At 64.5% G+C, this 17,590-nt stretch overlaps 2 protein-coding genes across 2 annotated transcripts in view; one reads left to right on the forward strand and one right to left on the reverse strand.

Annotated features, from left to right (window-relative positions):
• LOC311633325 (protein KASH5-like) overlaps positions 1–3,025 on the forward strand; it is a 33,503-nt gene extending 30,478 nt beyond the window's left edge. The window contains exons 20-22 of the mRNA XM_084905810.1: positions 123–1,306; positions 1,802–1,975; positions 2,766–3,025. Of these exons, the coding sequence (XP_084761936.1) occupies positions 123–1,306; positions 1,802–1,975; positions 2,766–2,968 (1,561 nt within the window). The 3' untranslated portion in view covers positions 2,969–3,025. The remainder of the gene's footprint in view (positions 1–122; positions 1,307–1,801; positions 1,976–2,765) is intronic.
• A 192-nt stretch (positions 3,026–3,217) lies between these two features.
• On the reverse strand, positions 3,218–16,615 carry SLC17A7 (solute carrier family 17 member 7). The gene is made up of 12 exons (XM_084906036.1): positions 16,414–16,615; positions 12,286–12,538; positions 9,908–10,026; positions 9,499–9,613; positions 9,131–9,218; positions 8,883–8,969; positions 8,641–8,783; positions 7,688–7,837; positions 7,242–7,374; positions 5,506–5,616; positions 5,252–5,379; positions 3,218–4,623 (listed from the first exon to the last, which is right to left on the reverse strand). Exons 1-12 carry the CDS (start codon positions 16,473–16,475, stop codon positions 4,330–4,332), a joined length of 1,683 nt encoding a protein of 560 aa, XP_084762162.1. The 5' UTR covers positions 16,476–16,615; the 3' UTR covers positions 3,218–4,329.
• Between the last annotated feature and the right edge of the window lie 975 nt (positions 16,616–17,590).

Below are 17,590 nucleotides of genomic sequence, written 5' to 3' on the forward strand. Positions count from 1 at the left end.
GACCAGTGGGCGTGGCCTCCGGGAAGTGGGCGTGGTATCTCCGGGTGGGCGTGGCCTCGGGGCGCGGGCAGGGACTCGGGGCCGCTTCCCGCCTGAGTCCCGTCCTCCCCGCTCCCCGGCAGCGACAGGCGTCCTCCCTCCGGAGCCATGACCGCCTTCCGCCCTCTGCTCCTCCTCGTCTTCCTCCTCGCCGGGCGCGGTTCCAGGGCCGCGCCATCGGCCTCACCAGCGGCGGGCTCCGGCTTCCCGGGGATGGGCCTCCCCTCGGACGCCGTCCTCCCTCCTTCGGCAAACGCCCCTCTCCACCCGCCTCCCCCGGAATCCGGGACAGCGGCTCCCGAGCCCTCCAGGGCGCCTCCTTCCGGTTCCCCCGAGTCCTCTCCCCTTAACGTCACTGACACCCCCAACGCTGCCCTCCAAGACCCCGCACACCCAGAGCCTCCGGAGGCCCCCAACTCACTCAGCACCTCCACGTCAGAAGCCCCTGAGAACCCCGAAATCAGCCCCTCCCAAGTGACCCATCCGGAAGCTTCGGAGTCCCCCACGCCTGGCCTGCCTGAGATCCCACACCCCGACCCCCCTGAGGCCCCCACACCTAATTCCCCCACAACCTCGCACCCAGAGTTTCCTGGGACCCTGAAGCCTGACCCTCCCCAAATGCCACCCCAGGAATCCCCAGGGGTTCCCACGCTTAAAGCCACTGAAATCCCACAGGCAGAGGCCCGGGACCCTGACCCCGCCGGAACCCTTCACCCCGAAACTCCAAAAGCCCACGAGCCCAACACCACTGAGACCCCGAACACTGAATTCCCTCAGACCCTGCACCCCAACCCTACTGATACCCCCGACCCAGAATCCCATGCGACCCACCACCCCGGCCCCGCTGACATTCCCCCGTCAAAACTCCCCACGGCCCACTCCCAAGATGCCACAGAGATCGCCAGGGACTCAGGCCCTGAGACCTCCCCCCTTCTTCACCCAGACACGCCCGCACCCTCCGGGGACCAAGCTCCTGCCCCGCACGGGCCGCCCCTGGACCCCGAGCCAGAACACCCTGCGGCCACCCAGCCCAGCTCCCGAACGCTGCCCACCCCAGAGGCTCCTGGGACTGCCGAGCCCACGGCCCCCCAGAACTATAGCCCTGAAGGGCCAGGTGCCGCTCTCCCCTCCCCCCGGACCCCGAACCCCCCTGCTCCTCCAGGGCCCCCCAGTCAGCCGGCCCCTGCCACTCTGCGGGCCCCCCAGCGGCGCAGCCGAGGTGAGAGAGTCAACACCATCATCCTGGTGGAACGCGTGAAGGAGACCGGTGAGGGGCTGGGACCCGGACCCGGGTCTGAGGGAGGAGGGGCTGGACGCCTGGGTCTGAGGGAGGAGGGGCTGGGGGCCTGGAGCCCTGGGTCTGAGGGAGGAGGGCTGGGGGCTGTGGGCCTGGACCCCTGGGTCTGAGGGAGGGGGGGCTGGAGCCCTGGGTCTGAGGGAGGAGGGCCCGTACCCCTGGGTCTGAGGGAGGAGGGGCTGGGGGCCTGGGTATGAGGGAGGAGGGGCTGGGGGCCTGGACCCCTGGGTCTGAGGGAGGAGGGCTGGGGGCCTGGACCTCTGGGTCTGAGGGAGGAGGGGCTGAGGTCCTGGGCTCCTGGGTCTGAGGGAGGAGGGCTGGGGGCCTGGACCTCTGGGTCTGAGGGAGGAGGGCTGGGGGCCTGGACCTCTGGGTCTGAGGGAGGAGGGCTGGGGGCCCGGACCTCTGGGTCTGAGGGAGGAGGGCTGGAGTTTAGGGTACTTATTGCCGGGCTCCTTCCTTCAGGTGTGACCCTGGTGGGCCGCCCCCGGGGCGGGGCGGGAGGGGCCCTGTGCCTCTTCTTCGCGGGGACGGGCCTGCTGATCGGCATTTTCCTGCTGCTGTGGTGTCTCTACCGCCGGGCGGCCGGGCACCGGCCCTTCGCGCACCACCGGCTTCCAAACGACGGCGATGAGTCGGGTGAGCGACCCTGACAGCGCCCGCCCTGACTGCCAGCCGTTTCCTTTCCCGGTGTCACCTGGCACTTTATTTATTTTTAAATATATATATATATATATATATATATATATATATATATATATTATTGATTTTTTTACAGAGAGGAAGGGAGAGGGAGAGAGAGCTAGAAACATCAATGAGAGAGGAACATCGACCAGCTGCCTCCTGCACAACCCCCACTGGGGATGTGCCCGCAACCAATGCACATGCCCTTGACCGGAATTGAACCTGCGACCTCTCAGTCTGCAGGCCAACGCTCTATCCACCGAGCCAAACCGGTTTGGCTCACCTGGAACATTAGGGCTCCCGGCCAAGGCGTACAGGTCCCCCGTATCCAAGGTCAACAGAAGCCCTGACCCCTCCATGGTCAGGTCCTGCCCCCATTTCTCTGAGATTTCACACACAGGAGCCCAGCTACAGGTCCCTGCAAACCCCGCCCCCTGCCCGCCAGGAGCCCTGCAAGCCCCGCCCTCTCCATGGAAAGCCCCGCCCCCGTCCGCCAGGAGCCCTGCAAGCCCCGCCTTCTCCGCTTCAAGCTCCGCCCTCTCCACTTCAAGCTCCGCCCTCTCCGCTTCAAGCTCCGCCCTCATTGCGCGGAGGCGCTTCCCTCACCTACTTAAGGGCCCTCCCCTCGCCCTTTCGGTGTGAAAACCCAGCTCCTTGGGGCGGTCACCATCCCCCAGCGGCCCAGCGGGGGGGCCGGCTCCTTCCTGGCCAGCCCCGGGGTGACCCCGCCCCTCTGCCCCCACAGTCCTGCACTTGGACGCCCCCAAGGAGCCGTACGACCTCTACTTCTACGCGCCGGATGCCTGGATCCCTTCGCACATCTCCACCACCAAGCAGCCGCCGCCCACCCCTCCGCTGCCGCCCAAGCTGCCCCCGCCGCCGCGCGGGGGCCGCCCGCAGCGCCTGGAGCCGCTCTCCCCCGCCTCGCTCCCCGACAGCTTCGTGTGAGCGAGCCCCTCGGGGCCCTCCAGGGGGCGCCGTCCTCAGACACCCCCCTCCCGGATGCTCTGCTGCAGAGCCGTGCCCTCCCCTCCGATGGAGCCGCCGCAGAGGCGCCTTCGCTGGGGCCCAATAAAGCACGTGTCCCGCCCCTCACCGGTCTCCTGCTCCGGCCTCATTCCTGGGGGAGGAGGGCCTCGAACACCGGGGCTGCAGGAGGACAGGGCTGGCCGCCGCCCCAATGACGAGGACCGGGCGTGTACACCAAAGCACTTTATTGGGATGGGGCAGGGCGGGCTTCACAGTCACAGACAGACACACAGACACCCCCTGCCCCGGGGAAAACACCTCTCGCCCCAGCCCCCCTTTTTCCCCTTTCCTGGAACTCTGTGACTTCTCTTATATATATATTTATATTTATTTATTCCCCAAATTCTAAGCCCAAAGAGAGGTGTCTGGAAGGGTAGCATCCCAGATTTGGAGTCATTGAGCCCCTGAGGGACACGACCAATGGCCACTGAGAAAACGAGGGCGGCGTGAACCACCCAGGAGAATAAAGTGCAAGGAACTGGGGGGGTTGGGGGGGAGGGCGACGTGTTGAAACCACCGGGGGACGTTCAATGTGGTGGCTTCACACACTGATGAACTTGAGCAGCCGCTGTTTGACCCTGAAATCTGTCAGAAAAGTGCATAGGGGTGGCGCGAGGCGGACCGAGAACCTGCCGCCGGGGCTGTTCCCCTGGCCGTGGGGCTGAGCGGGGAGAAGGTCTTGGGGGATTTGGTGTCTCAGCAGAATCTGCTGGGGGGGGGGGGGGTGGAGGGGGGGGTCTTGAAACCACCATTTTCCCCTCAGAAACGCTGGTGAGAATCGATCTCTAAAATAGTGGGGGGCGGTGGGGGCGGTGATTGGCTAAACCAACCTGGAAAAAAAATGCAGAATAGATTTAGGCGAGATTGGAAACCTCCAGGGAAGACCTTGGTTTTTTCTGAGCAAAGAGGGGGGCTGAGTCACCCAGGGCCCCTGGGGTGAGAGGAAGGGGGGAGGGGTTGCCTCAAAAACCACGCGAGAGAGGGAGAGACTGAACTGTCCACGGAAACAAAGCCCTGACCGGAGAGGTTTGGAACCACCGAGGCAAAACGAGCGCTAGAGGGGACCCTTAGGGGAGGCTGGGCGTCCTTGGAACCGCCGCCCGCAGCTTCGCTGCCCTGAGAGGCGATGGGAGGGGAGAGGGTGGACAGCACGGGGAGCAGAGGAGGAGCTGCCCCAGGCCCAGGCAGGACGCGAGGCCCGGGTTCCGGACGCCGTCCCCGGGCCAGAGGCTGCGGAACGGAGGTTCTGGAAACTGCCCCCGGCGGGAGGCACAGGCAGGTCAGTAGTCCCGGGCCGGGGGCGGGGGCCGGGAGGGCTGGACGGTGCTGCGGATGGCGCCGTAGGAGGGCGGGGGTGCCGGCGGGGCCCCCGGGGGCTCGGCCTCGTCCTCCACGTCGCTCTCGTCGCTGCCCGCCAGCTGGTCGTGGCCCACGAAGCCGCACTTCTCCTCGCTCATCTCCTCGGGCTCCGCCCACGGCTGCTTCTCCCCGGACGCGAAGATCCCGTAGAAGATGACGCCGCCGTAGTGCACCAGCGAGGCGATGAGGAACACGTACTGCCACTCCTCCCGGGTCTGTGGAGGCCAGGGGAACGGGACGGGACAGGAAGAGAGAGGTTTAACCCTGGCCGGTGTAGCTCAGTGGGTAGAGCGCCGGCCTGCGGACTGAGGGGTCCCAGGCTCGATTCCAGCCAAGGGCACATGCCCGGGGCTCGATCCCCATGGGGGGGCCTGCAGGAAGCAGCTGATTAATGATTCTCTCTCATCATTGATGTTTTTTATCTCTCTCCCTCCCCCTTCCTCTCTGAAATCAATAAAAATATACTTATTTTTTTAAAATATATTTTATTGAGTTTTTACAGAGAGGAAGGGAGAGGGATAGAAAGCTAGAAACATCGATCAGCTGCCTCCTGCCCCCCACCCCCACACTGGGGATGTGCCCGCAACTAAGGTACATGCCCTTGACCGGAATCGAACCTGGGACTTTGCAGTCCGCAGGCTGACGCTCTATCCCCTGAGCCAAACCGGTTTCGGCAAAAAATATACTTTAATAAATAAAAATATATTTGAGAGACAGAGAGAAGGTTCTAGAGGGATGGGGGCGGCCCAGAGAAAGGGAGACAGACCCAGAGAGAGGCCGCCCGCATCCGGGAGGCACGGAGCCCGGGGGCGGAGGGCAGTGGGGCAGGGCCCGTGCACCCACCTTGTGCTTGGTCATGGCGCCCACGATGATGGGGCACACCATGCCCGACAGCGTGCCCACGCCGTTGGAGATGCCCATGAGGATGCTGGCGTAGCGCGGGGCGATGTCCAGGTGGTTCACGTTGAACCCTGAGGAGAGGCGGCGGAGGACCCCATCGGAGCCGGCCCCGCCCCGCTCCCCGCTGGGAGGCCCCTTCCCGAGCCAGAAGCTCCCCCAGCGCAGCCCACCCCCCAGCCGCCGCCCGCCGGCCTCACCGGAGATGGCGAAGCCGCTGAAGCCCACGGCGAGGACCAGGAAGGAGATGGCCACGCCCTTGGAGTGCGAGTAGCCGACCACCAGCAGCAGCGTGGCCTCCATGCCGAAGCCTGGGAGGTGGGGCTCCTGTGAGCGCCGTCACCCCAGACCTGATCCCCCCACCCGCCTCCGTCCGCTCCAGGCCCGGCCCTCACCGGGAGGAGGGGCTGGGGGCCTGGACCCCTGGGTCTGAGGGAGGAGGGGCTGGGGGCCTGGGCTCCTGGGTCTGAGGGAGGAGGGCTGGGGGCCTGGACCCCTGGGTCTGAGGGAGGAGGGGCTGGGGGCCTGGACCCCTGGGTCTGAGGGAGGAGGGGCTGGGGGCCTGGACCCCTGGGTCTGAGGGAGGAGGGGCTGGGGGCCTGGGTCTGAGGGAGGAGGGGCTGGGGGCCCCTGGGGCTGAGGGAGGAGGGGCTGGGGGCCTGGACCCCTGGGTCTGAGGGAGGAGGGGCTGGGGGCCTGGACCCCTGGGTCTGAGGGAGGAGGGGCTGGGGGCCTGGGTCTGAGGGAGGAGGGGCTGGGGGCCTGGGTCTGAGGGAGGAGGAGCTGGGGGCCTGGACTCCTGGGTCTGAGGGAGGAGGGGCTGGGGGCCTGGACCCCTGGGTCTGAGGGAGGAGGGGCTGGGGGCCTGGGTCTGAGGGAGGAGGGGCTGGGGGCCTGGGCCCCTGGGTCTGAGGGAGGAGGGGCTGGGGGCCTGGGCTCCTGGGTCTGAGGGAGGAGGGCTGGGGGCCTGGACCCCTGGGTCTGAGGGAGGAGGGGCTGGGGGCCTGGACCCCTGGGTCTGAGGGAGGAGGGGCTGGGGGCCTGGACCCCTGGGTCTGAGGGAGGAGGGGCTGGGGGCCTGGACCCCTGGGTCTGAGGGAGGAGGGGCTGGGGGCCTGGACCCCTGGGTCTGAGGGAGGAGGGGCTGGGGGCCTGGGTCTGAGGGAGGAGGGGCTGGGGGCCCCTGGGGCTGAGGGAGGAGGGGCTGGGGGCCTGGACCCCTGGGTCTGAGGGAGGAGGGGCTGGGGGCCTGGACCCCTGGGTCTGAGGGAGGAGGGGCTGGGGGCCTGGGTCTGAGGGAGGAGGGGCTGGGGGCCTGGACCTCTGGGTCTGAGGGAGGAGGGGCTGGGGGCCTGGGTCTGAGGGAGGAGGGGCTGGGGGCCTGGACCTCTGGGTCTGAGGGAGGAGGGGCTGGGGGCCTGGGCTCCTGGGTCTGAGGGAGGAGGGGCCGGGGGCCTGGACCCCTGGGTCTGAGGGAGGAGCGGCTGGGGGCCTGGACCCCTGGGTCTGAGGGAGGAGGGGCTGGGGGCCTGGACCCCTGGGTCTGAGGGAGGAGGGGCTGAGGGAGGAGGGGTTGGGGGAGGAGGGGCTGGGGGCCTCTTCCACCAGCCCCTGCCCTAAGCCTGGCCCCACCACCCGAGCGCAAAGCTCCAGCGCCTCCGCTGGGCCCAAGGTGGCCCCACCCCCTGACTAGACCACGCCCCAAAGATACAGGGTCCGAGCCCCACCCTGCACCTGCACACCTTCCCTCTGTCCACACCCCTAGGACAGCAGCCGCCTGCACCCCGTCTCCCAGGCCCCCCACTCTCAGCCCTTCTCCGTCCCCTCCTTTCCGTGCACGCCGCCCTGTCCCGTGTGGACCCCGCTCCTCCAGCCAGCGAGGTCCGGTCTCTGCCCGGAGGCGCCCCGCGGCGCCTGCCCGGCCGGGCGCACTCACCGCCGCAGTTCATCAGCTTGCGCACGTTGGTGGTGGACATGATGCGGCGGGTGCGCAGGAAGTCGGCGATCTGGCCGCCGATGGGCACGATGATGGTCATGACCAGGTGGGGCAGCGCCGACACCAGGCCCACCTGCACGGCGGGAGGGCAGGGCCGGCGCTCAGGGCCGCCCGCGGGGCTCTGCGGTCCCTGCCTCCCCGGCTCCTCCTAGTCCCTCAGACCCACCCTTCCTCTCCCCACCCCTCCCCTCTCTGCCCCTCCCCTCTCCACCCCTCCCCTCTCCACCCCTCCCCTCTCCACCCCTCCCCTCTCTCCACCCCTCCCCTCTCCACCCCTCCCCTCTCCACCCCTCCCCTCTCCACCTCCTCTCCCACCCATCCCCTCCCACCCCTCCTCTCTCCACCCGCCGCGCCCCTGCCCGCCCTCCCCCGCCCCCGGGCCCAACCTTGCTGATCTCGAAGCCGAACACCTCCTCGAAGTAGGCGGGCTGGGAGATGAGCAGCAGGTAGAAGGTCCAGCTGCGGCAGAAGTTGGCCACGATGATGGCGTAGACGGGCATGGAGGTGAAGAAGCGCCGCCAGGGAGCCTTAAACTTCTGGGGGGGGGCGAGAGCAGGGGCCGCTGAGGCAGGACCCGGGGCTCCCATGGCCCTTCAGGAGCCTCCCTATGGGTACCCAGGTCCCCCCTCTGCATTAAAGCCTCCAGGTGCGCCGGAACCGGTTTGGTTCATGGGCTTGCGGACTGAAAGGTCCCAGGTTCGATTCCGGTCAAGGGCATGTACACTGGTTGCGGGCACATCCCAGGTAGGGGGTGTGCAGGAGGCAGCTGGTGGATATTTCTGTCTCATCGATGTTTCTAGCTCTCTAGCCCTCTCCCTTCCTCTCTGTATATTAAATAAATAAATAAATAACAACCCTAGGGGCTCAGGGGCGCCAGCCCATGTCCCTGCGGGGCCCTGCATCCCAGCCCCTTAGGGACACTTCAGGGATGCAGGCTCCTGGTTTGCAGCGGCCCCTCCGGTTCGCGTGTGTCCGGACCCGATGGCCCTCAGGGACCCCTAAGTGTGGGCCCAGGAAGCTTCCCGTTCCGTAAGGACTCCTAAACCTAACCTCACCCGCAAGCAAAACCCCAGTGTCTAAGCAAAACCCCGCCTCTGCTGGGCTGGCCACGCCCACCGGTGGCCCCGCCCAGCCGGCGACCTAGCCCCGCCCAGCGCATGCTAATCGGTCGTTGACCCGCCCCCAAGGGTCTAGCCCCGCCCACCGGGCGTTCCCTTTGGGTCTCCTGAATCGGGGACGCACCACTGACCTTACACATTCATTGTGGGGCCTAAGCCCCCTCCTCCCGCCTCCCCGCCGGGGACCCCCGCCCCGCGCCCCGCCAGGGCCTGGCTCGGACCGTGAGCGGGTTCATGAGCTTGGCGCTCTCGCCGATGGCCTCCTCGATGTACTTGCGCTCCTCCTCCGAAATGCTGGGGTGCAGCGCCGGGGACTCGTAGGAGACGAGCAGCCAGAACAGGTACCAGAAGATCCCGAAGCTGCCTGGGGGGTGTCAGGAGAGGGATGGAGGCGAGGTGACGACCGGCCGGCCTCGCTCGGACCCGGCGCCCCCACCACCACCCCGGCGCCCGGGGCCCTCACCGTAGACGTAGAACACGGAGCTCCAGCCCGAGTACTGCACCAGCACCCCGGCGAGGGGCATGGCCACCACCGCGCCGGCGTAGGAGCCTGGGGGAGGGGGGCCGGGAGAGAGAGCGGACCTAGCTACCCCGCCCCCGGATCCAGGGGTTCGGACCCCAGCCCCGTCTTTCCAGGACACACAAAAAGTACAAGCCACAGCCCCCTCCTCCTCCAGACCCACACATCCAAACCCCAGCCCTTCCTCTCACCGCAAAAGGCTGTGGTCGCCAGGCGACTCCGCTCCAAGGGAGGGGCCCACTTGCTCCAGATCCCGTGGCACGCGGGGTAAGTGACCCCCTGGGGAGAGGAAAAGGTTGGCCCTCGCTGGCTTTGCTCAGCCTGGGGACTGAGGGTCCCGGGTTCGATTCCCGCCATAGGCACATGCCCGGGTTTCGTGTTCGAGTCCCCAGTAGGGGGCGTGCAAGAGGCAGCGGATCAATGATTCATCATTGATGTATCTATTTGTCTCTCCCTCTCCCTTTCTCTCCGAAATCAATATATATAATTTTTTAATTTTTTTTTTTAAGGAGAAGAGATGGGGTCAGAGGGCAGCGGCTCACATAGGGCGGGACTTTACCTCCACCAGCCCCTGCAAGATCCGCACGAAGATGACACAGCCATAGTGGACGCGGGCAGCCGAGGGAATCAGCATGTTTAGGGTGGATGTAGCAACAATAGCAAAGCCGAAAACCCTGACGGGAAGAGTCCGCGGTCCGAAAAAAAAAGTTCAGCTATCCCCCCAACCCCCCATGCATAGGATTCTGCTCTCTCTGCCCACAGCAGAACCCGGTTCCCCCCAAACCCAGGCCCCACCTTCTCTCTGACTCCCACGTTTCACAACCACAAGCCCCGCCTCGTCTAAGACCCCGCCCCCAGGCTCCTCCCATTGGCCAAAGCCTGCCCCCAAATGCCAGGCCACACTCTCTGACGCCACGCGCGCAACTGTAGCTCCCGCCCGACTTGACAAACCCCACCCGGACCCGTACCTGTTGGCTGCGAATTTTTGGCAGATGAATCCCCCGGGAATCTGGGTGACGATGTAGCCCCAGAAAAAGGAGCCGTGGATGAGGCCAACAGTCTCCGGATCCCAGTTGAACTGAGCTTTCTGTGGGCCCAAAAGCACATCAAACCAGTCGCGGGAGTTTGCCCCCCCCTCCACCAATCAGCACCCACAGGCTTGGTCCCTTAACCAATCCGCAACAAGGATCCCTCTCTCGTCCCGCCCTTCAGAGCTCAAGCCATCCCATGGTCCACACTGAATCAGGCTTCTCCGCGTTGTTAGGCCTGTGCTGTCTTAGCAACCGGGCCTGTCGCTGCCGACACGCCTCAGTCTGCCTGTTGCCCTGCCTCAGTGTCCCTCCTCTGAATGTCTAGGACCCATATTCAGGGTGGCGATTCTTTCTCTTCTTCTAACCAACTTAGGAACTGTTTGCCCAGTGACCTGGACGCGGTCCAGTCATGGACAAGAAGTAGTTAGAGGGGTGGGCCACATGGAAGGGAGCCTGAGGCGGGGTGGACCACAGCCATAATCAGAATTTTGTTTTCTTTTTCTTTTTTTTAATACTTTTTAAATTGATTTTGTACAGAGAGGAAGGGAGAGAGAGAGTTAGAAACATCGATGAGAGAGAGTCATCGATCAGCTGCCTCTTGCACACCCCCTACTGGGGATATGCCCGCAACGAAGGAACATGCCCTTGACCAGAATCAAACCGGGACCCTTCAGTCCCCAAGCCGACGCTCTATCCATTGAGCCAAACCGGTTTCGGCAGAATTTTGTTTTCTGAGGCAGAGGCATGGCCTACCCTGAAGTTAAAATATAATAGGGAGAAGGCCCAGTGGGTGTGGCTCAGTGGATTGAGCACCGTCCCATGGACCCAAGAGGTCCCAGGTTTGATTCCCTGTCAGGGCCCATGGCCAGGTTTGCAATGTTTCTCTCTCTCTCCCTCCTCTTCCTTCCTCTCTTTGTAAATATGTTTACATCAATAACAACATATTAAAAAAAAAATAGGCAGACAGTCTGATGTGAGGCGGGATTTAGGTAATGGCCAGAGCAGATGAAGTGGGATTTAGCAGGGGAAGAGCTTCAAAAAAGTCAGGGTTAAAACTCAGTGGGGCCCTGGCTGGTTTGGCTCAGTGGATGGAGTGTTGGCCTGCAGACTGAAGGGTCCCGGGTTCTATTCCAGCCAAGGGCACATGACTGGGCTGCGGGCTTGTTGCCCCAGTGGGGGGCATACGGGAGGCAGCCAATCGATGATTCTCTCTCATCATTGATGTGTCTGTCACTCTCTCCCTCTTCCTTCCTCTCTGAAATCAATAAAGTATATTTTTAAAAACCTCAGTGGGGATGCCCAACTGATACGGCTCAGCGATTGAGCGCTAACCCATGGACCAGGAGGTCACGGTTTGATTCCTGGTCAGAGCACATGCCTGGGATGTGGGCTCGATCTCCAGTAGGGGGCGTGCAGGAGGCAGCCCATTGATGATTCTCTCTCATCATTGATGTTTCTATCTCTCTCTCTCCCACTCAGAAATCAATAAAAATATATTTTTTAAAATTCAGTGGGGAGCTTGTGATGGGACTGGGATGAAGATTTGACCCTGGGACGGGTGTGGGACGCAGGTGGAGCAAAAGTTGCTAGGAGACACCGAGACCGGTTTGGCTCAATGGATAGAGCGTCTGCTTGGGGACTGAAAGGTCCTGGGTTCGATTCCGGTCAAGGGCATGTACCTTGGTTGTGGGCATATCCCCAGTAGGGGGTGTGCAAGAGGCAGCTGGTCGATGACTCTCTCTCATCAATGTTTCTAGCTCTCTATCTCTCTCCCTTCCTCTCTGCACAAAATCAATAAAATATATTTTAAAAAAAAAAAGTTGCTAGGAGGCCCAAAATGAAGGAGGGGCCATATATAGGGACCCTAAAGCTGGGGCAGAGGCCACGTTTTGGTATCAGGGATGTGAACTCAATAAGGGCGGGGCTTCCCGTAGATCAGGGCGGGGCTTAGGAAAGGAGGTCCCGGGAGACAAGTCAGAGTAAGAGGGCAGCACAGGTGGGCGGGGCTCTTCGGGCTGTAGGTTTTTTGCTTGTTTGTTTTAATATATCTTTATTGATTTCAGAGAGAAAGAGAGAGGGAGAGATAGAAACATGATGAGAGAGAGAATCATTGATCAGCTGCCTCCTGCACACTCCCCACTGGGGATGGAGCCTGTAACCTGGGCATGTGCCCTTGGCAGGGATCGAACCTCGGACCCTTCAGTCTGCAGGCTGACACTCTATCACTGAGCCAAACCAGCTAGGGCCGGGCTGTGGGGGCGTGGGGGCGTGCATGACGTCACCGGGCTGGGCGGTGCGGCCCCGCCCCGCGCTACCTGCACCACCAGGTGGCCGTTGCGGTGGGTCGTGCTGTTGTTGACCATGGACACGATGGCCACGCCCAGGTTACAGCGGATGCCGAAGCTGATGCAGAAGCCCAGGCCGCTCATGATGGCGATGATGTAGCGGCGCGGGAGGCCGAAGCAGGTGCAGTCCACCACCGGCGGGTCCCGCGTCTGCGTCGCGACAGGGCGGCCGTCCGCGCTCAGCTCCAGCGTCTCCGCGCCCTCCTGCCGCTTCTCCAGCAGCCTGCGTGCGGGGCGGGGAGTCACACTGCGCCCGGGGCCCCAGCCCCCCTCCTCCCAGGGCGACACTGGAGCTCAGGGCCAAGCCTCCTGCTTGAAAAAGACCCAGGAAGCCAAAACCGGTGTGGCTCAGTGGATAGAGCGTCGGCCTGCGGACTGGAGGGTCCCAGGTTCGATTCCGGTCAAGGGCATGTACCTTGGTTGCAGGCACTTCCCCAGTAGGGGGCGTGCAGGAGGCAGCTGGTCGATGTTTCTTTCTCATCAATGTTTCTAGCTCTCTATCCCTCTCCCTTCCTCTCTGTAAAAAATCAATAAAATGTTTTTTTAAAAAAAATAAATGTTAGTTGTCTAAAAAAAGAAAGAAAAAAGAAAGAAAGAAAAAGACCCAGGATCCTAACGGAGCTCATGTTCCCCCACCTTCCTTCCCAGGACTCCAGCTTCTCTCGGACCCAGGATCCTGGACCCCCCCCCCCCGCCCCACCTCGCTCCCCTAGAACCAGGAATTCCACGCCCCAGCCCCTCCTCCCACAGACTCAGGTGTCCAGGCCCCCAGGTCCCTGCTCTCCCAGCCTGCCGTCTGTCCACTCAGCAGTTTCGCACCCTCGCTACCCCCTGCGACCCAACAGCCGGTGCCCCGCCCCCCAGCCCCCGCCCCAGGCCCGGCTCTCCCCGGCCCCCTCCCCCAGATACGCGTCTATTTGAGGAAGAAAAGGCGCTAAGGAGATGCTGCGGCAAAGGTGTCAGCAGAACAGATGCTTCGCAGCCCCGGCTGCTTATAGGCCGACCCCCTCCCCCTGCCCCTGCCTCTATGGCTGCCCTCCTGGCCCGGCCCCGGGTGCGGGGCTGGCAGCCAGCTGACTCTGTCCAGCCACCAGCAGCCCATCCCTGGGGCCTGGGGGGAACGGGGGGACACGCCCGGGACCCTGGGACCCAGCAGTCCACCGGGCGTCCCTGGGAGCCGGAGTTCAGGCTGCCGGCCCAGGGGCCGGGGAGGGGCTGGTGGGCGGTGTCCTGGCAGGGACAGATGGCCCCGGGGGGGGGGGGGGGGGACTTGGCTCGGTCCCCGGCGAGCCCGTCGCCCCCGCCGTTCCGGACCAGGGACTGGGCTGTGATGACGGGGACGGACAGATACTCGGAGGGCCACCTCAGACCCCCCAGAGGCTGCGGGGAGGGGTGTCCAGAGGTGTGGACAGACCCAAAGGGAAGGTGGCTCAGAAAGAAGGTCACAGACACAGGAGGAAGCAAGAGACCCAGAGAGAAGGGGTCAGAGGCCCAGAGGGACGGGGAGAGGATAAGACAGGGGGACCCAGCCCGGGAGAAGGGGGGACAGAACCGTGACCCCGAAGGGAGAGGACGGAGGCCCAGAGGACCCGGGCGCTGAGCGATGAGGAGATCGGGCGCCGAGGAGCCGGCTGGGCGCGCTGGGGAGGTGCGGCTCCTGGCCGGGCGGGGAGCAGCCAGGGATGGGCTGGATCCCAGGAAGGGGCCGGAACAGATGGAGGAGAGGGAGCCGGGACGGGGGAGGAGAGAACAGCCAGACGGGCTGCGGGGTGGCGGTGGGAGCCAGGCGAGAACACAGCGGCCCTTCCCGCCCTGGAACTTAAGGAGAAGGGGGGGCGGTGAGACACGGATGGGGGGAGAGGAGGAGGAGGGGGGGTGGACCCAACCCGGTGGGGGTGAGGCGTGAGACCCCGAGGGAGCGGAGAGCGGGGGAGGCAGCCCCGGAATGGCTCCTCAGGACCCGCCAGCCAATGAGATCAGACGGTGACCCGGGTGGATATCAGATGCTATTTGACCCTGAAACTCAAGAAGTGATTGCGGCTAAAACCAACGTAAAGGCCTGTGTCCGCTCCTCTGGGCTCTTCGTCCGCTCCCCCTCCACCCCTGTCCCGTTCTCTCCTTGGCTTCTCCCTCCTCTTCCCCACGTGCAGCTGGGGAAACTGAGGCTCAGAGAGGGACAGCGGCATGTCCAAGGTCACGCACAGGCAGGGCGAAGGGCCGCCCAAGTCCTGGCTCTCACCAGCCCTGGGCCTGGCCGACCGAGGAGGCCCTTCGGCTCCTGGTCTGGCCCGCATTACCCCCCTCCGCCCCCGGCCTCGTCCCCAGTTGCCCCCTGTACGTCTGTTCCCTGGCCTGAGGGAGCGTCCCCACCGGCTGGAGCCGGAACCTCCTGCATCTCCAGGAAAACCCCCAGCCTGAAGCCCAGGTGGGAGGGGCTCAGCCACCCGTGTCTCCCTCTTCTCCGCCGAGCCTCAGTTTCCCAGCTTCATCCCGAGGACCGAGCGGGGGGGCTGTGTCCAGCCCAGAGCATCCCCCTGGTCTCCAGCCACCGCAGTGAACCCCAGGATTCACAGGCCCATCTCCGCCCCCAGGCTCCCAGTGACCGCCCTGGCGGGAGCGCTGGGCTTGGGGGGCTGGGGAGGGGGGGGGCTGGGAGGCGGCTGAGGGTGAGAGTGAGGCAGGGACCGAGCCAGAGAAACGCAGACCCAGCTGAGAGGCTGAGGGGCGGCGGGCGGCGGAGGGAGGGGGCCTGAGGGACGCTCCTCTTCCCGCAGCCCCCCAGCCCAGCCTCCATCCGCACGCACGTCTCTCCCTCTGTCTCCTGACTTCTCACGGATGTGTATTTTGAGAAACTCGTGAAAGGAGGCGAGAAAAAGGGGTGGGGAGGGGCTGGGAGATGGGGAGACGCAGGGGTGGGGTTGTCTCGGCTTCCCACCGCCTCCCCTCCGCGCGTGATCCCCCTGCCCCCTCCCTTCCGTCCCTCCTCGTCCCCTGCTCCCCTGTTGTGGGGGTCCGTGGAGCCAGGAGGTGACCTGCAGCAAGCAGGACCGAGTTAGACTGGGCGAAGGACTGGCATGGCCCGGTGCGGCGGACAAGGGCCCGTGGGGTCGGGGTCAGGGCTGTGGGCACGGCCCGGCCGAGGGGGGGCCGCGGAGACGCCGGGGCCCGCTCCTCCCGCCTGGGCAGGTATTTTTAGGCCTCACCGCAGATGAGTAATTCTCCTGACCGGGAGCCAAGGCTGGGGTTGGGGGTGAGGGACGGGCGGGCGGCGACCGGCCTGCCCCGGGGGACACCCAGGTCACTGGGGTCACCTCCCTGGCCGGCAGGAGCCTACATCCTTGGGGAGGTCTCCGGGGGGGCCTGCGGCTACCTCCCCCCTCCCCCCCGCCACCCAGAGGCCCAGGCCACCCTGGCTTCTCCCTCCGGCTTAGCCGTCCCCAAGGACGAGAGCCCACGGGCCCCAATCCGCTTTAGCTTCAGATTAAACGCTCCGGGTGACGGAAGCGGAGAAGCACAGAGTGATGGGGAGACGCAGGGCAGCGGGGTGGACACGCGGGAGAGGACAGAGACCCAAATAAGAGAGACCGAGACCCCGAGGGGGGCGGGCAGAGACCCCAGAGACCCCGAGAGGAGAGGGGAGTTGATTGTTAGAGATCTAGTGAGAGCCGGAAGCAGGGAGCGGACAGGGACTCAGAGATAACGGGGACCAGAGACCCAGAGAGAGGGGCCCAGAGGTCCAGCGAAAGGACGCGGAGAGAAGAGGGGGGAGCAGAGCCCCAGACGTGGGACAGGGGTTCGGAGGCCAAGAGAGAGGGGGTTCAGAGACCCAGAGAGAGGGGAACACGCGGTCCCAGAGAAAAGAGACCGGACTGGAGCGGGGTGGGGCCAAAGAAATGAACCCGATGATGATGAGCCAGGCAGGACCAGGGACAGCGGCGCCGTCGGAGGCGGAGGGAGAAAACCAGACACCTGGGGGGACCCAGCCATCCGCTGATCGCCCCCCGCCCACCTATGGGTGTGCGCCCGGGGCGGGGGGGGAGGAGCGCCCTCTCCGGCCCCGGCTGTCCTCCCCGCCCCCGGGACCCCCGCTCCGCTCACCGGTGCAGCCGCCCGAGGGCGCGACCCGCGAGCTTCCGAAACTCCTCCTTGTGGAACTGCATGGTGGCGGCCCCGGCGGCCCAGCTCCCCGCCGACCCCCCGCCCGCGGGCCCGGGCGGCCGCGTCCGGGTCCCCGGGGTCCGCCCCGGCCCGGCCGGCCCCGCAGCTCCGCTCGGGGGGAAGGAGGCAGCGAGTGCGGCTGCCGAGGGGCCGGCGCTGAACTCAGCACCGGGGGCGGGGCGAGGGGAGGCCCCGCCCGCCAGACCCCGCCCCGCCTCCCACCGCCAGACCACGGCCCGGGTGTGCGTTCCCTCCAGTGGCATCGCCCCAGTTCTGTCGCTGCTCAGAGTTACTCTCCCTGGCTTCTTCTTTTTTTTTTTTAATATTTTATTGATTTTTTTACAGTGAGGAAGGGAGAGGGATAGAGAGCTAGAAACATCAATGAGAGAGAAACATCCATCAGCTGCTTCCTGCACACCTCCTACTGGGGATGTGCCCGCAACCAAGGTGCATGCCCTTGACTGGAATCGAACCTGGGACCCTTGAGTCCGCAGGCTGACGCTCTATCCACTGAGCCAAGCCGGCCAGGGCCCGCCCCTGGCTGCTTCTCTCTCTTCCCTGAGATGTGCCCCCGGCCCCGCCTCAGTTCCTTTCATCTCATCCCGCTGAGTGTCCTTCCTCCACACTCCATCCTCAGTCTTGTCCCTCCTGGCTTCTGCAGCCTCCAGCTGCACATCTTGCTCCCCGAATTCCATCCCCATCCTGCGTCGTCACCCCCAGTTCCAGCATCCTCATTGAAAAGGTTCTCTTCCTACGCAGGGAATTCTCCCCCCTGAATTCCCAATTCCCAAATTCCAACCCCCATTTTATATATGTAATTATTGATTTCAGAGAGGGAGAGAGAGAAACATCAATGCTGATCAGCTGCCGCCTGCACACCCCACACTGGGGATGGAGCCTGCAACCTGGGCATGTGCCCTTGACCGGAATCGAACCTGGGACCCTTCAGTCCGCAGGCCGATGCTCTATCCACTGAGCCAAACCGGCCAGGGCTCCAACCCCCATTTTCACTCACCCCTTCTCCCCTCTGTTCTTCCCCATCCAGTTCCATCCACTTGTTTCCATCCTTCCTCTTTCCCCATTCCCCTTCTGTTGTTTTTCCTTTGCCCGCACCCCG

The sequence above is a fragment of the Pipistrellus hanaki genome (genome assembly GCF_964339955.1).
Source record: "Pipistrellus hanaki genome assembly, chromosome: 15".
Classification (NCBI taxonomy): Eukaryota; Metazoa; Chordata; class Mammalia; order Chiroptera; family Vespertilionidae; genus Pipistrellus; species Pipistrellus hanaki.